Genomic DNA, 25,177 nt, shown 5'->3' with positions numbered 1-25,177 from the left:
CAGCCTGTGATTCTGGACAAATCACTCAATCTCCTAATGACTTCATGACAATACTTTCAGGTTGAGTTCTCGGCATTTAAAACTGCACAAAAAATAAATTCTGTTGTGATGCAGAAACCCCGCTGATGAAACAATTAACAGCCATAAACTAACTCCAAATGTCGTCCTCAGAGTCTCCCTGCGAGAAGCCAAGAGAGGTAAGCACCCAAAGGGAAGTTCCACAAAGCCAACTGTAGCACATTTTTATTAAAAACCATGAAAACCAGAGTTGTTAAGAAATAATACACTGGACCTCCACCATTAATATTTGTTGTGGTATTAACATTTATGAATGAGCCTGGCTCGATTTGTTTACTCCCCTCCCCACACTGAGCTTGCTGTTATTCAATCTGTTCACCATTAGTTCACTCCCACCTCTGTGCCCACAGCCACGTAAAGCGCTGGCCCAGCTTCAGCTCACCTGTGCTTAAATGGACACGTGAGCTCTGACAGATAAACACAGCTAAACAGAGGCCAATTATTCAATCAAGTATGACTGTACTGGGGCTGCTACTAAATCCATCATGCAGTAAATATCATCTAAAGCCAATACAAACAAGCTTTTATCTTTCCCATTTGATGCATGTCTGTGTGAAGCCTGAGTATTCAGTGAATCGTGTAATTCAGAGCTGGGCCTGTCTCAGACATCTTATTGACTTTTTTTTAGGTCTAACCTGAGACATACTATGCAATGACAGACAATATCATACCATACAATGACAGCCTGTTACACACCATACAATGACAGCCACTACCATACCACACAAGGAAAGGCCATACAATACCATACAATGACAGACCATACTATACCGTATTATACTAAACAATGACTGGCCATACCATACTAAACTCTAATATGACAGACCAAACCATACCACACTATATGACAGGCTGTACCATACTAAACTCTACGACAGGCCACACCATGCCATACTATACAATGACAGGCTGTACCACACTATACTATACTATACAGTGACAGGCCATAACATACCATGCTTTACCATACAATTACAGGCCATACCACATTATATAAAGACAGGCCATCAAATACAATGACATACCAGACTAAACGACAGGTCATACCATACCGTATAATGACAGCCCATACCATACAAAGACAGGCCATACCATACAATGGCATGCCATACCATAACATAGTATACAATACAATGACAAGCCATACCATACTATACTATACAATGACAGACCATACCATACTAAACTGTTCAAGGTCATACCATAACATACTAGACTCTACAATGACATACCATACTCTACTATACAATACAATGACAGGCCATAACATACTAAACGTTAAGACATACCATACTATCCTATACAATGCATCCCATACCATTGTAAACTATACAAGGGTATTCCATACCATACTCTACAAGGTTAGGTCATACCATGCCATACTCTACAAGGTTAGGTCATACCATGCCATTCCATACACTGGCAGTCATAAGATACCATACAAAGACAGGTCATACCATACAATGATAGACCATACCATAACATACTATACTTTATAATAACAGGCCATACCACACTAAACTCTACAATGACAGGCCTTACCATACCACGACAGGCCATACCATACTATACTATACAATGACAGGCCTTACCATACCATACTACATTATACAATGACATACCATACTATACAATCACGGGCCATAGTATACTATACAATGACATACCATACTGTGCAATGACAGGCCATACCATATTATACTATACAATGACAGCCCATACTATACTATACCATGACTGGCCATACCATACTATACTTTACAATGACAGGCTATCCCATATAGGCCTGGGCGGTAAATTCCGTTCCGCTCGCGGAATTTGCGGAATTCGCGTAATTTCGCGTTCCGCGGAGAACGCGAAATTGCTCAAAAGTCTGCTTTCCGCGATTTCGCGAAATTTTTGCTTGTTCGCGTTCTCAAAATGCGTGTTCGCGAGATATTTCTCCCCGAGCACGCAAACAGCAATTGTGAACAGGAAAAAAGCATCGCGAACAAGCAATTCCGCGTGTTCGCGGAATTTCTGCGTGTTCGCGGAGATTTTTTACCGTTTCGCGGAGATTTGCGTAACGCAATTACGCAAATTACGCCCACCCCTAATCCCATACAGTGACAGCCTGTACCATACCATATAAAGACAGGCCATACCATACAAAAACAGGCCATACCATAATGTACTATACAATGGCAGGCCATAACATACCATAATAAACACTACAATGACCGGCCGTACCTTACCATACTATACTGACAGGCCATACCATGTCATACTGTACAATGACAGGCAATACCATACTATACAATGACAGGCAATACCAGAACATACCATACCATTCAACGACAGGCCATGCCAAACTACATAATAACAGGCTATATTATACTGTATACAATGACAGGCCATACCATGCCATGCCATACTATATAATGACAGGCCATACCATTCCATACCATACCATTCTATGACAGGCCATATCATACTATACAATGACAGGCCTTACTATACCATTCCATGCCATACTATACAATGAAAAGCCATACCATACCATGAAATAACAGGCCCTACCATACCACAGAATGGCAGGCCATACCCTCATATATTATAGAATGACAGGCCATACTATATATTACTACAGGATGACACGTCATACCATACTATACTATAGAATGACAGGACATACCATTCAACACTATGGAATGGCAAGCCATTAAATATCACACCACACCGCTAAAACAAACATCGTCAAAGCCTATAGATGATACCTATTGGCTTTGCAAGTGCTTCTTCTCTTGTGGAATGAGCCTCGAGTCTAAAGCAAAGTGACCTAACAAACAAATAGCAGGACTGTATTACTCTATATATGGATCGCTTTGACGATGGTAATATTCCGGCCATTTCTAAGCCCTGAAAATGAACAGGTCTTATTACACAATTTAAAGATAGGGAATTTGCCAAAATCGGAACGATAGATGAACTTTCTCTGATGACTGAGGGCTGCAAATGTCTAATGTAATAAAGGGCATTTCCTCCTGGGAGGTCAGATTCAGAATAAATGAAGGCAAAGAAACTGTGATTCATGAGAGAATCCAAGATGTTTTGTGGGTGCATCAAAGCAAGACTAATTAAAAATGTAATTATTCTTGATGTCGAGGATCAGTCTTCCCTTTAATGAAAATGCAATGTTTGGCCCACAGTATGAATATGATTATAGCTGCACCTCAAAGGGCGGTAGTTATTGGACATTGTTTAAATGAAATTCGTGTAATGATGCTTAATAGTTTTTACAGGATAAATCTGCAAGGAAAGCATTTCTTATGAGTAAAACAAGACATCCTATTGACTATATGTACACTGAAGTCAGGGGAAGCTGTAAACATGCAAAATCGTTTTGAGATATTGGAAGTGATTGTTGCCCTGCACGAGAAGGACTAAATGGGGAACACGGGGGAAAAAATTGTGAAGATAGAGGGCCTCATGTAGGTCGCCAAATACCGGTCGGTAACGGCCGATTTTCGGTAATTATACCGTTACCGACCGGTATTTTGGCTTTTGAGATGTAGGGGGAGAATTTCTGTATTCGGAATTTACCGAATCGGTAAAATTACCGAATCGGTAATTTTACCGATTCGGTAAATTCCGAATACAGAAATGAGATGTAGGGGGACTGTGTGGTGTGTGTGGGGATTCGTTATTTACCACCAACTAATAGTTGGTGGTAAATGACGAATATGTGTGTAAATGCAATATTTTGCCCGTAGATGTGTGCAATGTGGCAGACACACATGCCCTCAGGGCATGTATGTGTGCCACATGTGCACACATGGCCGAATCAGGGGTGCAACAGGGTGTCAATGTGACACCCTGCCACCCTTGCATGTGCTCTCCCATTACCGAATCGGTATTTACCGATTCGGTAATGAGGCATACCTTCCCATCAATGGGAAGGTATGCCTCATTACCGAATCGGTAAATACCGATTTGGTAATTACCGAATTATTCCGAATCGGTAATATTTACCGACCAATTACCTACATAGCATTTACCACTTCATAAATACCGAATCGGTATGATTCGGTATTTATGAAGTGGTAAATGCCAGCCCACCTACATAAGGCCCAGAATGTGCAATTTGAAAATGTAAAAACGGAACTCATGAAAAGAAAATTAAAGAAATTGCTGACTTAATGTAAATTCCATTATAAACAGGAAGCCATAAGCCAATAGTGACCTGGTTTGATGTAGAGTCCAAGAGTAAGAGATAGGAAGTTAAAGGAGTGCTCTGACAGCTCTAAATCATGAAGATGAGAAAGTATTATGTCAATATAAAAGTTTACATAAAGAAAAGGGATTTTAAAAAGAAGACTCAGCTGAGCATGGAAATTATTTTTTAATTTCGCTGCAGATGGTTTTCGCAATAAACTAGCATATGCGAGTTCTCAGATAACCTGTGCATCAAGGGAACACGTTATTGAGTACACTTAAGCTGAATCTAATAACGGGAATTTCTCTTTTCCTAGGGACAATTGCTTGGCTTCAGTTTGGGAAGTTTTGAATACTGTAACTCCATTTGATGATACTACAAAACAATTTAAGCTCAGTCGAACATTGGGCCCCAAATATGGCAAAATAACGGAATACAAAATTGCAGGCTGTATTTCTTTTCCCTTTGTTTAATTCTGTTGTAAACTCAGGTGAAATGCCTTAGAGCTGGAATGGCTCCTTAATACAGTCTTTTCCAGCCAGTTTCCCTGCCCGCATCCTGCCGCACAGAATTTAGTTGCTTTTGCTGAGGTGGGACTTAATGCCTCAGCCTTCCTTGCGGTCACTAGGGGCGGACCTGAGCGCTTCACAGGCGCCAGAGGCATCCCCCAGCGCGGGAGGCTTTTGCAGCATGTTTCCCTGCCCGAATCCTGCCTTACAGAACCTAGTTGCTTTCGCTGGGGTGTGACTTCGGCCCCCAGCCTTCCTTGCGGTCACGACTGGGCGTACAGGTGCACCTGAGCACTTCAAAAGTGCCTGCGGAGTCCCTCAGTGTGGGACGTGCGCGGGTTGCGCCCGGGCGAAGATAAGGCCTAGAGCGTGCCCATCTGCACCCATCCACAGCCAGTCGAGGTTGGGATGGGCACCCCCTTAGCATCCCCTTAACTTCTTAAATCTTTTGTTTTTGAGCTCCTTGGGCAGGGCTTTAAGTGGGCCGGGTCTTGCCGGTACTCAGCACCGGCAGTTCTAAAAGGCAGGTGCTGAGGCAGGCCTCTATTGGGCTCTCCATTTTTGCCCTCCCCCTCAGGGAAAATAAATCTCAACTCTGCAGCAGTATCACTGCATTCCAAAGAGACTCGTTTTAGTTCTTTCGGGTGAGGGGCTACTAAAGATTTCTTTGGGGGGGGGGGGGGGGGGGCTAATTCTTCCAGCAATAGTAAGAGTGTAGATGCAGGGGCTCTAAGAAGGGGTGAAAAAACAACAGAGCCTCGTTAACAAGTAAATGGTCTTTTAAAGACCTGTGAAGTACTCGGGTGCGGCTGTGTGTGTGCCCGGGAAGCTGTCTCAGCCCGGACTGACACACATGATGGGCGGAGGGGGGGGGGGGTTGCGCGCCTGCTACGAAGCCATGGTTGTTGTTTATTTATGTTACACATCTAACAATCATTGACAAATCCAATAGTACTGGCTTGTTGCATGTGTAATACTACTTGCTGGATTATATATCTGGATGTAATGACAACAAGCATTGGCATAGCCAATAGGTCTCGCCTTTGGGAACTTAAGTGTTTAGCCATGCAACAGTTGCATAACTAAATACTTATAAGGTCCCAAAAGCGAGACCTATTGGCTATGCAAAGCGGCCGTGCGGCCGCGAAAGTGAAAGTAATTGCGGTAAAGCGCGGCGCGCGCGCCCGCGCACATGCACTATAGCTCTAGGCTGGCCTGGTAGCACTTTTTGGAGCCCTCTCAATAAGTCTTGCCAGACCAGCGCATGCGCTGGGTCAGGCGAGACCTAAAAATGGCAAAATACCAGTCGGGCGGCACACTATGCTAGGCATAGATTTTCAGCATAAGTGCTTTTAAGCCACGCCCCTTTGAGAGACTTCCCCCCAGTTTTTTCATCCCCCTTAAAGCCATGTCCTTAGGACCCTACCTGCAAAGTCCTCTGGGCTTCAATCTAGTGATTATCCACCCTGCTGTTTATATGTTAACGGATGGGAAAACGCAGGAGGGATGCAGTTAATGTGGCGGAAAAAAGACCCAGAACGCAGAACATTATTCTGATCTTTCTCAATAACACGGTAGGGGTTTTGTCGGAGGAAATAACTCAGGTGGAAGATAAGGTGGACTTTTTTTCATAGAATGCAACTGCTGCGGAGTCTCGTTTTGAGGTCCAGTCGCTGATTTTGCCTGTTCAAACTCTACCCACTGCTGCTTTTGATAACGTCTCTGAAAGCGCTGCACTTGACAGATTCAAATCTTATGGTTTCTGCCCCCTTGGCTGCCACCACATTGGATTAACCTAAGGGACCAGCACACATCTAAGGTAGGGAGATGGGATTGATAAGAGAATCATAAAGAGTAGGACTGGGGGTCTGGGGTTAACCTTTTGATGCAAATATCACTGTGGCTGACAGTTAGGAGTAAACTCTGGTCACTCCCATGAATTATGCTGTGGACAATCAGCTTTAGAGTCGTGCCTGCTGTGACAGACCTCTTTCATGAAGGAAGATAAGGAGAAGTGCCTACTTCAAAAGAAGCAGAATTCCAACATAACATTTCAAAGATCCAGAACCTAAATTAATTTTCGTGTCTTAAAAAGAACTATAAAAAGGTGAGGTTGAATTCCCAAAAATGTTTCATCTGCCAAGCAGCCAGGCAGACTGTGTGAGGAGGGGAAGCTGTGCAAGAAGTCTGCCTTTGACCAGGACTGGGGCCATGATCTGCTAGTCTCCCTTCAGGGAGAGGGGACATCACCTGCCCTGGAGCACCATCGTCTGCCTGCTTGCCAAAACCAGTGTGCCCTGTGAGGAAGAGGAGAGCGTTGGAGGAAGCAAGGTCCAGTGGAGAGCCCTGCCGAGAGGAATCCTTGAGCGAAGTGTGAGAAGAGCGGCTGTGCACCAATCAAGTCATTGCCTGGGTGCAGAAACAGTGGGACGAACCCCATTAACCAGGATAGGGCCGTCGTGATCTCAGCCTTGTGAAGTGTGCCATGCGGGAAGGACCAGGTCCGCCGCATCGCTACACGGCATTGAACCTGTATGCCAGAAGGGGCCACCGGTGAACTTAGTTGGGTCGGAACGTGAGAATTTGTTAGGGTGGCAGACCCGAAGAGTCTGCGCCTGATAGTGAGCCAGACGGCAACCCCGTGTTCCAGAAGGAGCTGCTGGTATCGCTGTTGCCAACTGTTGAGGTTGTGGCCCGGACGAGAGGCATACTGCCATGACCAGAGGGTTTAGTGCGCCAAATGCACCCACAGTTTCCCCGAGGAATGCAGAGAAGCTGCACCCTCACCAGAGCTCCAGTATGGAGCTAGAGAACTCCCCCAGTTGTTAGGGGGAGAGAGACATACTTTTTGTGTCTGCCGAGCAGGAGCAGCTCTAATGACTGGTAACCGACCTGCAGCGCAGCTTGTCAGGAAAAGCCTGCACCTCCAGTTGATGCTGCGTCCATGGTGAGCGGCCAAACTTCACCATACAGGATCCAGACTTGGAAGCATCCAAGGAAGGGCACTAGCTGCACTGCTGAACACTACCACACTGCTAGGCAGGTAAGACTGAAACTGGGCCTTGTGGCTCCAAGGGATTCACTGCTGAAGGTGCTGCGACACCATAGACATTTTTTATTGAAATCCTGAAGAGTCAAAAGGAAACTCTTGAGTACGGCCAAATAATTTCCATTTCCTAATGAGACCACTAGTAAATGAGGAATAACCCCGAACACACTACACTAAGGATAGTGGGACAGTGATTTGCCTGACAGCTACTAGACCCCCAACTCAAGGGGATTGTTGTTGCTGCTTTTGAACGTTACATTCTTTTGCATGTGTAGAGTTTGAAATAAAATACTACTTTTCTTAAAAAAGCAAGTATTTGACTGGACATTGATTCATGGTTCATCCTGTCTGCACTGTGAGTGAGCAGTGATGTTCACTGCCCCTCCTCCCCCCACCAAAGAGCCCTGACTGCTCGACCACAGCTACCACTGCAAGTGTAGAAGGGGTACTTGGCCCAGATGAGCAGGATCCATAGTAGGTCGGGCTCTGGGACATCATGAGTAAAATGCCTCAACCAGCAAGGTTGAGTCCAGAAGTCCATGAGTGCACCGTAGCCTTCTGAAAGGAGTTCTGACAGCGAGAGAAAGATTTTTAAAGCTAGCCACACTGATCTCAGCTCCAATTCGTTTATACCTAACCTATTTTCGAACAAAAGCAACTTACTGTGACGCTCTCTGAGCACGACCTTTGGCCAAGGAGATATGCATTTGTAAGTACTGCAACTTGGAGCGAAGGAGGTCTGAAGGTTTCCTTTTTCTTGTTGGAGGTGACAAATCAATTAACTATAGAAGCCAGATCAGACATATACAATATCAAATCCAACAACAGTCCATTATATTGGTTCCACTTACAATATAGTTCCCTTTACAATAGTCTAATTTCAAGCAGGCACGAGGAAACTGCAAGATGCAAGACAGCTGAAATTGATTTGATGGATGATTTGCACTTTCAGAAGAGGAGAACATGCCTGCAGAGAGTTTTGTGTCCAGGATCATTCTTATGAATTGCAGTTTATGGGATAGCTGCATGCAAGACATCTTGCCGATCCTAGAAACATAGAAATTGTATAAAAAGATTATTTCAAAGCATGGCATGACCAGTTGTCCACTTAAGAAAAAATACAGAGGCCCTGCCAATGTAGATGAGCCACTAGGACTGCCATTTTCTTTGTTAAACGTCTGGGGCCAATGCAAGTCAAAGTGAAGAACAGCAACTGGAAGTATTCACCCCCCATTACAAATCTTAGAAATTATCTATGGCAGTTCCTGATGCAAATATGGAATGACATATAATGTGTATGTGCAGGAGCTTTGCCGTTTTGAATCTCGGTCTATAGAACTTTGTTGAAAAAAACAAAGATCTAAAATTGGAAGCAATCCTCTTCCCTTCTAAGAAATAAGAAAGTATTTCGAATAGTGTGGAAATGTACCCCTTTTTTAGGGGTACACTGATGCAGGGTCACCCTTTTGTACATGGGTTCAAAGACCAACAAAATAGAGATCAGCACTGGAGTTGGAAATAAATAACAAGTTTATTAATCACTCATGAGTGGGACCACATCCACACAACACTCTCAAGTGCTACCCGAGGTAGTACACTGGCATCACAAAGCAGTGCCCTTTTTACACAGGTTTTGTGCAGTGTAAGCATGTGAACAGAAATAGGAAGAACAAGTTTTAGAAATAGTTATCAGCAAACAAGGGCAGATGAATAACTACATGGTCAGCAAAGTGGGAGGGAGAGCAGAAATGCTTATGGCAGCAGTAAATGGTTGACAGTTAACAGGTGTACTGGCAGTTACAAACTCTCAGCACGTACATTGCTTTTTTTTTTTCTTTCTTAATCCTCATCTCACCAAAGACATTAGCAGGTTTAACAAGCCAACTATTTTGAATCTGGGCGCCCTTCGGCTATCTGCGTTTGTCTAAGCCAAAATAGCCTTCCTCATGTGTTTGAGGTCTGGTGTAATCATAGGACCCGCTTAAGACACCAAGATTTAACAGGTTACCAATCGCTGGCGCCATCCCCAGCTTAGCAATGGGAGCCAGATGTTATCATGCGTTTCCCCCCTACCATCTTGCTCCAGCCGTGCCATCCTCAATGCAGCTTTTAACCAACTTTCTCTGTCCGGAGGGGTCGGATCTTTCCATCTAATACAGATCTCCCTCCTGGCCAGGATGATAAGATATAACAGCAAACCCATATGGGTCTGCGAGAGCGCCCCATTACCTGATCATTTTTATCAATGATCACAAAGTGGAGATCGATCTCTATGTCGATTTCAAAGATAGCGGTTAAAGATTCCCCCACGTTTTTCCAGAAAACTTAGTTCTGAACATTCGAAAAAGATATGAATGTCATCAGCATTAGCAAGTTTACACCTGGGGCAAGTTGGAGCAGGCACCGGAGCGAATTTGGCAATTTTGGCCGGAGTATAATATAGCCTATTAAGCACAAAAAAGTGGTTCTTCTTTAAGCTAGCGGGCTTAATGTATCTATAAAGTAACTTGAGGGACGCTTCAAAAAAGTCTTCTATACCTTGGGCAAGTGGAATTAAGTTCCATACCGATGTTTGAAGGGGAACCTCGCGGTCCTCTGCTTCGAGAAGCCTTGTGTACCACAAAGATATTTCTTTCTTACATTGCTTTTAGCTCAGTCAGGAACTTAACTAAAATAGATCACACAAGCACAGTAAAATGACGAGCAGCAGAGGGCAGGAGAATTACAAAGGAAATGAAATGGACAACACAGCCAAAATGGCTGTAGCTTATGCTAAATACAATATTACACATTTCCACAATAGGACCCCTTTCTGCTCTCTGACAAAGATTATTTATCTACTGCTTTTTCAAGAATAGTTACTTGGGGCCATAGGTACAAAACACAGGGTTGGCAAAAGCAAATGGGCTTCTTTTAACAACAACCCATAACCCTTAAAAGAGTAGAATTTTGCAGAAGGCCATTGCGCCCCTTCCAATCACAAACAGGCGGGGGCATTAAAGGAGCCTTCCCCTGTTATTTTCCATTAAGAAATTATTTGCATCAATAGTTTGTGATATCAATTGTGTTCGCAAACCGTTAATCGGAGAGATCCTCCTCACCCCGAGTTGGGGTGGTAACTAATTCGCAAAGAGGAGGCAATACCTGCCTGTCCAGGAATGCTGGTCCGAATTACCCATCTTGGTATTTTGAAGAACTAAAAAAATGTATTGTAAAGTGGAACTTGAGGCACAAGCATGTGGCAATTTTTTGTGCCTCCTTCCAAAGAGTTCTGGATTTAGTTCCTTACCTCTCCAAATACAAAGTTGTGAATAGTCTGTCTGGATCATGATGAAACTCAATATTATGGTAGAACTGCTCCCTTGCTGACAATTTTCCTTGAACAGTGATTTAGTTCTTCTGAGCACTCCAAATGGTCATGAAGCTATGTTTCACTGAAAGGAAATTTCCTTAAGTTCTCCTTCCGGTACAAGCAGAACAACTGCAGAGGGACTCAGTTTGCTCTACGAGTCTCCTGTTATCTATCACCCTAGATCCTCTTGTGATTTCTGCAGCTGCCGGATGTGGAACTTGATAGTCAGGACTACAGAAACAATATTCTAAGGAGCCCAGAAAAGAGTAGGTCCATCTGGTTGTTGAATAAGTGATTATTGGAGGCTAACCAGTTTTCTTCAGTGCATCTAGATGGCAATCTATACTATATTCTCCTTATGTCCTAAAATACTTCATACTATTAGATGCATTGAACTTAAGTGAGTGCTAATTTCTAGTTTTATACCTGCGGGCCAAAATAGCACGTGGTTTTGTATGCTTTCGGCACAGTTTAAATGCTTTCTGCATTACTTTCCAATGAGCACAAGTTTTGCTCAATCAGTCATCCAAGTTTGGATAAAACAAAAATATTTTGACAAATCCGGAGATTTCCTCTACTGCGAGAAGGCAGAACAGAAACAGGCATAGGGATCCGGCTATTGCCATATGCGTTAAGCAGAATACTGTGGGATCCAAGAATGCGGCTCACAAAAGTAACATATGATTTCAGTTAAGTTCAGGGGAACTGTACTTCCTAGCTTTGGTACATCATCCAACTGCCATAGCGCTTCCCTTAGTGTAACTATAGTACGGTGTCACGTCATCACAGACACAGTATAAAGGGTCCTCTCAGGCAATGGCTATAAAGTGACTAAAGTATAATGTTAGATCTCAGGTGTTGGTGCCTTCCATGGATTCATACATTGTTGTAAACATTTGACACCAGGGAGATTCTATCCAGCAAAATATACCAATAGTACCACGTAAAGATGTGGCGTAAAGCCTATATTGCTGGCTATCCGAGTTCACTTGGTCTACAAAATACACTTACACTTTAATACGCACAGGTAAAATGGTTATATGACATTGATAGAAAGTACCTCCGATTCAGCACAGCAAAATGAATGGCGAATAATGCAGCATAGATGAGGAGTGGCAGCACAATCAGGCCAAGCACACGGGCTAAGAAATGTTTCCCCACATTGACCTGTAGAAGAAGAACAAAGTATCAACCCCAATACCCATAAGATATTCATTAGTAGAGGAATGCATGTGAGCTCCCTATCTTTGTATTATTAAAGAAGAGGATAATTATTGCATGGCTGTCGAACATAGATTTCCTCAAAAAGATTACAAGATATTATTAGTATATCACAGGACTCCCAGCACTGCCAGTAGTCACTAGGGTGGAATGTGAAATTGAGACAGAAAGGGGATAATAAGGAGGAGGAGAAAAGAAAAGAAAAAGAAAACAAGAAGTGGATCTCTCCATCCAAGAGGGAGCACTGTCCAACATTTGGAAAGCAGGCTTGGTAACCACTGCTAAAGAAAGCCAATCTTCCTGCTACAGATCCATACGACTGTCTTCCAATTACCATTCTACCAGCAGTCATTACATTTGACAATTGACAGTGTTGAAAGAGTGTTGGTGTGGGAAAAAAACTGAACTGGGAACTGCGTTTATCTTGCTCTGTGGAAAATTTGGAAATACTTTTACTCTGTTTTTATTCTGTTTTAAAATTACAAAATCGCTGTAAAATCTAACTCACTTTGTTGCTGCTTTGCTCTTTTGCACAAAGGTCGGTCTTCTTAGCTTTGCACTCGTGCTCAACCGGAACTAGCGCTTTTGCGCTAGGAGGTCAGCACTCTAGTCTTTTGGCCGGCGCCTCCATAAAACGTCACCCTGGAGCGACCGCGCAGAGGACGCGCGCAGCGGGCGCGCCGGCGGCGCGCCGAAGGCGCGCCAAAGGCGTGCCAAAGGCAAGCCCGTCTGCGCCCGTCCGCGCCTCGGACGTGCCTTCTGTGCCTAATACTGTTAGCAATGCCGCCGACGAGCCCTTATACTGTATGAAGTCGCCTACGGTGCGGCACTGCTACTCCCGGTCTCAATTGATCCAGTTGCGCACCGTACCCCAGACTCTGGAAGCACCGGCGCTGGCGCACGTCCCCATGACTATTGGCAGCTCTCCTCAGGTGGGACTCAAGTGTGGACTTTTAAATGTGAGATCTCTTCCCAAACACTCCATAGAGATTCAGCTGTTGATTGAAGAACATGACTGCGACATCTTGTTCATGACAGAAACCTGGCTTGCTCCTGGTCTTGATTTGGAACTTGGCGCCACCTGCCCCCCTGGGTTCAAAGCCTTTCACAAGCCTAGACCCAGTGGCAGGGGTGGCGGCATTGGGATGGTTTTCAAGGAAGGCTGGGATTTCTCGCCATTCGATATTGACGAGATTTCGCAGTTTGAATCCTTGGGCTTCTCACTGAGAGATAGATCAGCCCATGTTCTGACTGGTATTCTATGCTATAGACCTCCGGGAACCATGAGCGAACAGTCTCAACAGCAGTTCCTGGATGTGATCAGTAATTTGGCACTTACTCATCGCAGGCTACTGATTCTGGGAGACTTCAATCTCTGGCCTAATGCTTTGATGAAAACTGCGTTTAACAACATCATTCAATCCTGCGCCAATTTTAATTTGTCACAACATGTGCTGGAAGCCACACATTCGGCTGGACATGCTCTAGATCTAATCTTTGCGGCAGAGAATGTAGTGACCGTGGACAACATCCTCCCAGTGGATTGGTCCGATCACCATCTAATTAGTTTCAGAGTCCTGTCGATCTTTAGGGGTTGTACCCCCCCGCCTAAAGAAAGTAGTAGTGTCTTAAGCAGGGATTGGAAATCCCTGAGAAGGAAAGCTCTGGGGGCCCCTTTATTTAAGGAGGCTCCCCTCCCCGTGCCAGGGCGCTCAGTCGACTGCAACTTTAAGGAGCTTTGTAGCTACATCACAACCACCATCAACAGGACTGCCCCACTGAAATGGGTTAGGAAAAGAAGCTCCCCTTCGGCCCCCTGGTTTTCCGAGGAACTAAGAGTTTTTAAAATTCAATGCAAACATGCAGAGAGGCAGTGGCGTAGGCAGTACCTGACCAGCGACAAGATTATCTGGCGTGAACTGCTGGTCAGGTACAAGCAAGCCATCGCTTCCACTAAAGCGCTGTATTTTGCTGATCTTATTTCAAACGCCTCGAACAAAGCTAAATGTGTTTTTAACATCTTGAAAGGTGTTGCTAACCCAGAGTGTCTGACGAATAAGATCATCCCTTCACAGGATTTGTGTGATGGGCTGGCTGCCTTCTTCCACAACAAAATAAAGGGAATCCTTGATGGCATGCAGCCTAACTCTGTTACTAGTCACAAGGCTGGAACTTGTACTTCCACAGTGGATACGCCTGACTGTATTTCCACAGTGGATACGCCTGACTGTACTGTGCTTAAGCCAGAGGTACCCATGGGACCTTGTATAGATCACTGGACCTGCCCTTCTTTGGAGGACTTCTCTGGGTTGGCTATGAAAGTTTGCTCTGGCTCACCCTTAGACCCTATTCCGCAGAAATTCTGGAAAGAATTAGGGTCAGATACCTTTCCGCACCTCCATATGATTATTAACCAGTCATTAATCAGCGGTGTAGTCCCTGCCTGTTGGAAGGATGCGTTGGTATCCCCCCTGTTAAAAAAACCCTCGCTGGATCCCGCTTGCTACGGGAGCTATCGCCCTATTTCTTTACTGCCCTATCCAGTTAAGATAGTTGAGCGACTTGTTAGCCAGGAGCTTTCTGAGTTTCTTGAGAGCAATAGGATTTTGGAGGAGAATCAGTTTGGCTTTCGTCCAGGGCATGGTACTGAGTCTGCCCTGATCATTGCTATGGACGATTTGCGAATGCGGGCGGACAAGGGGCACTCTGCAACTGTGATACTGCTTGACTTGTCCGCCGCTTTCGATACGGTTAGCCATAGTATTCTACTACTTCGGCTTGAGGAGATAGGGGTTACAGGTATGGCCCTTAAATGGCTATGCTCCTATCTATCGGATAGACGGCAAGCGGTCTTTTTGCCTCCATTCCAATCAGATTTTTTGCCGAACAAACAGGGGGTTCCACAGGGTTCCTCTATTAGCCCTATTCTGTTCAATGTTTATATGCGCCCTTTGGTGCAGATCATCAAATCCTGTAATATCTCTGCAGTTAATTATGCAGATGATACGCAACTGATTATCTCCTTGGATGGTGATGATCAGGTGGACTCTTTATCCTCTTTCCACAAGTGCATGATAGAAATGACGACCTGGCTGAGGAATAATGATCTGCAGTTCAATGGTGCCAAAACTGAGATTCTACATTGCTCAGTGGGAAGGGTGCCTTTTACCCTTCCTTCCAATTTCTGGCCTCTCCCTCTGGATACCCCTCTGGTTCCAGTAAAGACTGCTCGCAATTTGGGTGTCTGCCTTAATGAGAATCTAAGTCTGGAGTCACATGTCAACAAGGTAACTTCAAACTGTTTTCTGATCATGAGAGGTCTACGTAGGATTTTGCCCCTTCTTCCCTCTCATGTACGAGGTACAGTAGTCCGATGCACAATCCTTAGTCGCCTGGACTACTGTAATGCCTTGTTGCTCGCCTCCCCCACATATCTGATTCAGAGACTTCAACGGATCCAGGCTGCTGCCGCAAAGCTTGCTCTTCTCAGACCGCGCTTCTCCTCAAGCACTAGGGCTCTGTCCGAATTACACTGGCTGCCCGTGCATCAGAGAATTTTGTTTAAATCTCTGTGTGTAGTTTTTAAGGCTCTTCATGGTGTTGGCCCTATACCACTGCAGAATCTCTTCAGTTGGTATACACCTACGCGCATGCTGCGCTCCTCTTCAGCTAGGCTGGCCTTGACTCCCAAAACAACGAGAGTCACCCTGGGAGGCCGTGCCTTTAGCTCTGCGGCTGCACGCTTATGGAATGGCCTCCCTGTGGAGCTACGACTGGTCCAGGATCTGACCCTTTTCCGCAGACAGCTGAAAACCTGGCTATTCCCCAGAACCTAATCCTTAGTCCCCCACTGTCTCCTTCTTCACTCTGTCTTTCAGCGCCAGGATGCCCGTTGGGTTGCAGTGCGCTCTATAAATTTAAATACATACATACATTTCTTTACAAGGCTATCATTCAACAATTACAACACTTCATCAAATCCCATAAAACTCAGATCCTGTACAGTTTGGTTTTAGCTGCTTCATGGCACAGAAATGGCCTTGTTAGACTTTTGGGATGACAACCATCACTTGATGAAGGGGCAGCATTGTTACTTGTTCTTATGTACGTTCCTGCAACCTTTCTCATGGCTGCTTGCACCCATTTATCCATCTATTTCAAATGGTGTCTATTCAATCTGGTGCTGACAACCCTTAGGTCTGCGTTACGTTTCCAGTCAATTCCACTCCAATAGCAGACCTGGAAAAGGTATTGCTGACACAGTGTTCAGTCCTGGATGACAAACAGCTGCCTTGAGCTAAAGACAACTAAGGCAAAGATCATCATATTTGGTACTCAGGGTAAGACTTAGAGTACAGCTCTTAAAAAGTTTAAATTTTTTTAGCTTCAGTTAGCTGATGATGCCAAGAACCTGTGTGTCATACTGGACGTGATGGCTTCGGTCACTCGCAGGTTAACTTAGTAGTTAAAAACTGCTTCTATCAACTCTATAGGTTGAAGATTTAAGTGTGTGAGTAGGTCTATGTTTAGTTTTAGGTCTCAGGAGCTTGGCTGTGTGTCCATAGCCAAACAAAATAGTGAGACTGTAATCCTTTATAAGGTCATACTCTGGAACAAGTTACTGGATTCACAAGAAACAGTTGTGTAGCATGTTGAAAAAAATTAGAATTTACTTAACTAACAGTAGATTTTCAGAATCAAGGCTGTTGTAGCTGTTCATGCAATGTATATTCCCCTGCAATTTAATGTTTGCATACAAATAGGTAAAAACATATGAAAAACTTTGTTAGCGTTGTCTGGTGAAAAGAATCAATCTTTTCTGCCTCAACACCATCTTTACATTATCTTTTCAGCCATGGCTTTTCGTCCTGTCCACCCTCCAATAGGAGATCAGTGCCTAGAGTATACATAAATATTCTTCTACACAACTTTAAAAGTGCTGGCGAGTTGTCAAACTGATGCATGTTATGATAGATTGAGCAGCCATTTGATGGCTGGGAATAGATAACATAAAATTAACACTTTGATGTTTTAATGTTATGGCATGGGACTTCACAGCTTAACAGTGAAAGTCATGTGGTTCAAAATCTGTCCAGGCTGCAATAACAAATATATAATTGATGACAACCACAACTTGTGTGCATGGTTTCAATCATCGAACAATGACAAGAAGAAGAACTGCAGAAGGTTCCAAGCTAGCTGCCCAAATTAGGAGAAGTACTCCAAATGTCTCCAAATTCTCAAGCAATGTATTAAGATCAGCAGTTAAAAGACAGGTTTTCTAAGTTTGAGCTTCAAAATGAAATGTCTAAAAGAAACACAGAAGCCATTAAAAGCAATCATCACACCAGTGTTCTCAAAGGAGATTAGTCATGTTTTTGTTTTTCTAGAAAGGGATTAGTAACGCACTTCAATGCTTGCAAGATTCACACAAGTTTCAAGTAAAATCAATTTAAACCCAGAAATAGGAAAAATTAATTACTAATTAAAATCAGAATTAATAGTGGCATTAATAAATGTCATTAGTTCGCTGGGTAGCATAGGGTACAGCCACTGATTTTTTGCTCCAGCCGTGCTTGCCCATTGACCAAAAATCGTATTATATATGTAGTTAAGATTCTATGGCAGGACCAGAGGCTTCGGATTATGCCTTCTTCCTTCGCTTTATTCTCTACAGCAGCAACTCAACAAAACATCACAAACTACATTTCTCATGAACACTTGGGAAAAACAAAAGTCTTAACAGTAGTCCTTCCTCTCTGTCCGCACTCCGACTGGCCACCATAGTCCATCTACGCTGTTTCCTCTTCCTACGCTGCTCAGCAACAAGTTAAGTCGTTTTGGCTAATCTGTCCTGTGTTTTGGGGGTTTTAATTGGTGTTTCTACTGTTGGTGATATCACTTGTGATCTCTTTATTTTGGCAGATTCCCTGGTAATCGCGGGACGCTCAGAGCATACCTAACGCGATTTTCGCCCAGAAACTGCTGCGGTGTGGTCCTCCCGCCGCTAGGGGGCAGACGTTCCGCCCTGTGGGCAGCGCGAGTTTCAAAACTCGGCTCACGGAGTTTTCCAACGAGCGCTGTCCTCAGGGAGGTGCCTGCCTTTTGCCACCCAGAGTGACACCCTTAAGGGTTGCTTTTACTGTATTTTGAGCCCCGAACGCCCTCTGGGATCTGTACTCAGTGTTGTGCCTGACACCCTGAGGGGTCGTAATTCGCACCAAGTGCTGTGGTGCTGTGGGAAACGGTCCTGGGTCGCTTGCCCTGTGACAGGTAAGGGCTGGTGCGTCCCCGGGGCTCTGCCAGTCTATTGTGCGCCTTTGGCCACCTACATTTGCCTGGACTCTCTCCCAGCTCCAAATTCTAGTGCCTTTCAGGCCTTTTTATTAGTGCTTCTGCACATGCGCTGCCTGAAGCTTCTGAGACCCTGCGGAGCCTAATTTACCTCAGCATGCAGGGAGAGCATGACCAGTACCAGGAGGAGAATCCCCTAAACTACCTCCCCTGGGATGATGATTTTTATCAGGCAGTAGATGATTTTATATATAAGGCTGTAGATCAGGCCATGGGGCCCCCTGAGCAACGTCTGTTGCCGTGCTTGGACGAAGCTTACGCGAAGTTAGCGGCTTTTATCCCTACGGCTGCCCCCACCCCTGTCCCCACTCCCTCTTCCCCGCCTAGCAAAAAGCTCTGCACCGAAGGTGTTGACACAGAGGCGTTTGCGCGCTTGAAGAGTGCCTTTTTGCCACAGGAGGCCCCTCAACCTGCCCAGTTGCCCCCTGCTGAGGGTATTCCACCAACCCCGCGGACCGCCTCGCCTGATCCCCTTGACGATGGGGACTCTCCCAATACTGATGAGGAGGAGTGTTCCTCTAGGTCTTGGCTCCCAGCCCCGGGCCCTGCCCCAGCGGGGTCTTCGGACATGTTGGACCCGGACGATATAGTCCATCCCAGGTCTTTGGACTGGGTCCCTGGGGACAAGGTGGCCCACTACGTGGCGAGTCGTCTGCGTAAGCCCATGGATAAAGACGCTCGCAGCCGTCTCCGGGCGGAGTGTCCTCGACCCAGCTTAGAAGGGAAGGTGGCGCTGACCCTTGAGATCGACCAGAAGATGGCGACGTTTTTGGCAAAGTTTATTAGGGACCCCAAGAAGGGTATCGACCGTTCTTGGCGCACCTGTCAAGACAAACTGCTGGATGCAGTAGGTCCGGTCACCAAGATATTAGACATGGCTTAGGTGACCAAGTTGTCAGGGGCCCTAATCTCCCCGGAGGTTCTCTCCAATTGGGCGCAGCGTCAATCGTGTTCATTGGGAACGCGAACTGCGCGCTCTCCCCAGAGAGACGTAGGTCACTCCTTATTAACATAGACCCACGTTGGGTGACCTCGCCTTCTCTGAGGCAGGTGCTGTGGCCCAGGGGGGCTTGTTTGGGGACCCCTTCGTCAAGGAATTGGGGAAGTTTGTTGCTACTGTCACGTCCCTTGACAGGGCGCAATCCAACATTCGGAAAGTATTTACCCCTCGGGTTTTCGAGAGGGCCGGACGTGGCAGGGGCCGCTTCAACAGCTCCGATCGGGGCAAGGCACCGGTCGCGGGCAGTTCCAGGACAACGCCCGCTTCAATAACTTCTATCCGACACGAGGGCAGAAGTTCCGTGGTCGTGGAAGCCACAGAGGCCGTCAGCAAGGTGCTGGAAGACGTGAGTGTGCTGCTATCAGCGAGCTTGCAGGTGGGGGGGGGGGTGCTTGGCACAGTTCTTCCCAGCATGGGTGTCCCTCACAAGCGATGCTTGGGTGCTGCAGACGGTCCAGGGCTTCCAGTTGGAGTTTCATGGCATTCCACGTCAGCTATATCGCCCCTGCTCCATTACTTTCTCGCAGCGCGATGCAGGGTTGGTGCGCGACTAGGTGTACGCCCTCCTCCAAAAAGGGGCGATTTGTCGCTCGCAAGAGCATCCAGGTGGGTTTCTCAGCAATCTCTTTTTAGTCAACAAGGTCGACGGAGGCAGATATCCGGTTATCAATCTAAAGGACTTCAACGAGTGGCTGGTGTACCACCATTTCAAAATGGAGGGCATCCACCTCCTCCGGGACGTTTTGCGTCCGCTGGATTGGATGGTCAGGCTTGACCGGAGGGATGCATACCTGACAGTGCCGATCTTTCCCCCTCATCGGCGTTTTCTGCAGTTCAGGTGGGAAGGTCAGGTGTACGAGTTCACCACACTCCCTTTCGGTCTATCCTCCGCTCCATGGTGCTTCACGAAGGTCCTCTGGCCAGTGGTGGAGTTCCTGCGGGCGCAGGGTGTGCGGATGATCGTCTACTTGGACGACATGTTATTTCTAGACCAGTGCCCCAAATGGCTGTCTACCCAGTTGCAGACCGCTGTCAACCTCCTTCAGGGTTTGGGGTTCGTTATCAATGAGAAAAAGTCCCTGCTGGTTCCCGTCCAGTGCGCAACGTTTTTAGGTTTCAATATCGACTCCGTGTCCTCCACTCTGAGTCTTCCCGCCAGGAAGATGGCAAAGATCAGGCACGAACTACGTCAGACTTTGGCGAAACAGCAGATCTAGTTACGCCAGTTGGGGCGGTTGGTCGGTCTTCTCGCTTCATCGATTCAGGCCATTTTCCCCGGGCCCTTGCACTATCAGGCCATGCAGCGCCTGAAGGCATTTCACCTCGACGGGGCCTGATGTATTCGCAGCTGATTCCGCTGTCGGACGAAGTGAGGGATGAGATGAGATGAGATGGTGGCTCACGCACATGGAGGCCTGGAACGGCCGTGCGATATTTGGTTCGGCCCCGGATATCGTTATTGAGTCGGACGCCAGTCGCTGCGGGTGAGGGGCCAGGTGAGAAGAGTTTTCCACAGGTGGAGCCTGGTCCGCTCACGAGCAGTCGCTGCACATCAACTGGTTGGAGTTGCTAACCGGTTCATTTGCAGTTCGGTGCTGGACAAAGGACAGAGTGCAGTCGTGTGTCCTCCTCAGGATGGACAATGTCTCGGCGGTCCGGTACATCAACCACCTCGGGGGCACCAGGTCCAAGATGCTGGCGGATCTAGCCAAGGATTTTTGGCACTTCTGCCTGGACAACCGGATTTCGGTAACAGCGGAATATCTGCCGGGGCGGGACATCGAGGTGGTCGATTGGCACTCCTGTCACCTGCTGGATGCCAGCGTTTGGAAGCTGGATCCTCAAGTTTTTTCCCTACTGTTGGAGAAGTGGGGCCCCTTCTCGGTAGATCTGTTTGCGTAGAGACTAGATCATCAATTACCGAGGTCTTTCAGCTGGCGCCCAGATCCTTTGGCGGAAGCGACAGATGCTTTCCTCCAAAACGGGCAGGGGAGCAGGGGGTATGCATTCCCTCCGTTTTCCATGATCACGCGGGTGTCAGCGCTGCTGCGACACCAGCAGACGGAGGTGGTCTTGATCACGCCATGGTGGGAGTCTCAAGTTTGGTTTCCAGTTCTACTGGAACTTTCTTGGGATTTTCCTATCCAACTCCCCCACTCTCCTCACATTCTCCTCAATCCCGACCTTGTTCCCCATCGATTAGTCCAAGAAGGGACGCTACGATTGATGGCCTGGAGGATCTCCGGCGTCGCTGGACGCTCCCAGGCCTTTCGGGAAAGGCTGAGGACTTGCTTTCCAAGGCGTGGGCAGATAGCACGACCAGGAGATATAGATCAGCCTGGCACCAATGGCGTTGTTGGTGTGTGCGATGGGGTGTTGATCCTGTGGGGGCGGATGTAATTCATGTCCTTAATTTCTTGGCGGGTTTTGCAGAGGATGGTCTGGCCTATCGGTCGATTAACACCTTCCGTTCAGCGATTTCTGCTGGTCACATGGTGGTACAGGGTTCCCCTGTCGGCGAGCATCCCTTGGTGTGTTGCCTTCTTAGGGGGATTCACCTTTCGCTCCACCCGGAACCGCGATACTCCATCCTCTGGGATGTAAAAAGGGGTTTGAACCTTTTTCTGTCTTGGCAACCGAATAGGTTTCTCTCTCGTAAGGAGGTGACAGCCAAGTTGGCAATGTTGTTATGTCTGGTTTCTTGCAGGCGCGTCTCCGACGTAAGAGCCTTGGACATTTCTGCCAGAGTCTTTTCACTGGAAGGGGTATCTTTCACAGTAAGTACGAGAACGAAGTCTAAAACAAGAGATTTTTCATACCCAGCTTTTCCAGACTCCCCTAAACTGTGTGTAGTGCAGTGCCTCCGTACTTATGAAGAGATGACTAACGAATCTCGCCCTCCGGGTGAGAGACAACTGCTCATTGCGTTACGCAAGCCGTACAAGGCAGTCTCATCCCGACCATCGCCAGATGGGTGCGTTGGGTAATGCAGGAGGCGGGAATCGATACCAAACAGTTTGGTGCTCATTCAGCGAGAGGTGCAATGGCCTCTAAAGCTTTTGCCCAATGGCACGATTGGAGGATCTGATGCGCGCAGCCGATTGGTCCTCAGATTCCACCTTTAAGAGGTTTTATTTCAAGCCGGTGCTGGAGGTAGCAAGGCTAGTTGTCGACAAGCTTTGAACTGGCATAATCCGAAGCCTCCGGTCCTGCCATAGAATGAAAGCCTAGCCTTACTAGCCTTCGTGCTGGTAAGTTTCAATTCTATTAAGGACACGGAGGCGACGATTATCCCTCCCAATGACTTCCCCGTATGACTAAGTAATCCATTTATGGGAGTTTTTTCTCGGTTTAGTCATGAGTTGATGATGTTGTTGCACAGTTGACGTTTCCTTGTGATATGTTCATTGGTTTTCGGTTCCGCCTCTGACACTGCCTCTTTTGCAGGAAATGATGGTGCCAAACAGGACGCATGAAATCCGACAGGATGTGCTTCGCGCGAAGGAAGAGGAAACAGCGTAGATGGACTATGGTGGCCGGTCGGAGTGCGGACAGAGAGGAAGGGCTCCTGTTAAGACTTTTGTTTTTCCCAAGTGTTCATGGGATATGTAGTTTGAGATGTTTTGTTGAGTTGCTGCTGTAGAGAATAAAGCGAAGGAAGAAGGCATAATCCTCACCTCCGTGTCCTTAATAGAATTGAAACTTACCAGCACGAAGGCTAGGCAAATTTTCATTATCTGGACTTTTTGCAAGGTTTCCACTATAGAGCAGGAGGTCTGTCCTTAGTGTGGTCAGGCAAAGGCCTCTTCCCGTCTACAGGACGACCTGCGGTGTAAGAGCTTTATCATTGATATTTCAAATGTTTGGTATTTTGGGCATTTTTTGGCCAGCATAAGGAATTTTACCAATCTACAGTTCAATTGTACGTTTTCCAGATTTAAGCAGGCCAGCACTGCTTGTCTCCTGGTGCGGGTGCCTTTCTGCTTAAAAGGTACTTTTAGGAGCTGTTGCCGTTCTTGGTGCAGTTCCTTGCATGAGCAGATTAGATGTAAAATGTCTCCTTGCTTGGTGTTACACAGCCTACACGTGTGTTGTACTGTTGTCCTCAGCCATGGTGGAAGATGCTGAGCACATGGAAAAATCCCCAGTCTTTGCCTTAGAACATTCATTTTTGTTGCTTTAGGATATCCCTGATTAAAAAATGTTTGTGAGGCAAGGGATTTGTAGGAGTTCAAGGTCATCCAGGCATGAGATCTATTTGAGAAGTTAGCCTTGTCCTCCACCAAGAAAATTTGTTTTATGGACTTCCAGACTCGTTTTTTAAAAGTAAAATAGATGAGTTGCATGTCCCAAAGTCCCATGAGTTTGGTAGATTCCAGGGCTAAGTGAAGGTAGCTTCTAGATTGGGAGAGCTCCCTATGCTGTATGTCGTGCTACAACAAATGATTTAGTGTGTTTGTAGAGGCGCTTCTGATCTTATGCCAGCAGATGATGTAAGAGCCGTACCTGGCTAAGGCTTGTTGTAGAAGACCGAACTCCAACCTTATTTGAGCAGGTGATGTATAGGGTAGAAGGCAGAACATGGTTCTGTATGCTTTGACCTGTGTGTTGTCCAGATCCTTAGCATCTCTTCCTCGCATTGGCTCACTGCCATAGGCAATTGAGGGGAGAAGTTTAGCTTGGACTACCTTCAGAAGTGGGGTCAAAGTCGGCCCCATCAATTTGTTTGCAAGGTTTTTCATCGATAAGAGCCATCAACAATCCCTTCCTTCTTATTTCCTCTTTCTAGCACTTAAACAACCATTCCTTGTCGATTATGACTCCTAGATACTTGTACTCGTGAGCTGGATCAAGTTTGGTGCCACCCAGGAGCCAGTTCCTCTGCAGGTTTTTTTGTTGTTTATTGACATTGTCAGAGTCTTGCTCAGATTAATTTTTAAGTTGCTTTCTGTAGCGTAGTTCTGCATTTCCATCAATAAATGTTGGAGGCCAACGTAAGTGTGACTAAGCAGAACTACATTGTCTATGTACATAAGATTGGTCAATGTTTTTCCTCCTATCGTGGGTGAATAGGAATTACAGGCATCAAGTGCCCTTGGAGGGTCGGCCATGAATAGATTGAACAGGGTTGGTGCGAGCACACAGCCCTGTTTCAGTCTTTTTGTTGTGGAAACTTTCGAGGAGAGGTGGGTGCCGCTGCCTAGTTTCACCTGCACCCAGGTATCTGTATGTAGAAGCAAGGTTCACACAAGGAAACTGAGATTAATGTGGTGCTTCTTGTCGAAATCTACAGATCCCTCATTCCAGTAATGACGATGCAAAGGTAAATTAAATGTAGTCTGTGGCTTAAAACTGTGGATTCTTTATACACTTTGAATGAGTCACTCACGAGGGTGTAAGTTGAACTATGGAGTGCTGT

General features: G+C 46.2%; 1 protein-coding gene across 2 annotated transcripts in view; it reads right to left on the bottom strand.

The window, feature by feature from the left end:
* POMT2 (protein O-mannosyltransferase 2) overlaps positions 1 to 25,177 on the bottom strand; it is a 408,616-nt gene that overhangs the window by 195,866 nt on the left and 187,573 nt on the right. For both annotated transcript variants that reach the window (XM_085626671.1, XM_085626672.1), the window contains one exon: positions 12,244 to 12,350. In XM_085626671.1, the coding sequence (XP_085482797.1) occupies positions 12,244 to 12,350 (107 nt within the window). The remainder of the gene's footprint in view (positions 1 to 12,243; positions 12,351 to 25,177) is intronic.

Source organism: Triturus cristatus, chromosome 9, assembly GCF_964204655.1.
Source record: "Triturus cristatus chromosome 9, aTriCri1.1, whole genome shotgun sequence".
Classification (NCBI taxonomy): Eukaryota; Metazoa; Chordata; class Amphibia; order Caudata; family Salamandridae; genus Triturus; species Triturus cristatus.
Note: the sequence above shows the minus strand (reverse complement) of the source record. Positions and strands in the feature narration are given on the sequence as shown.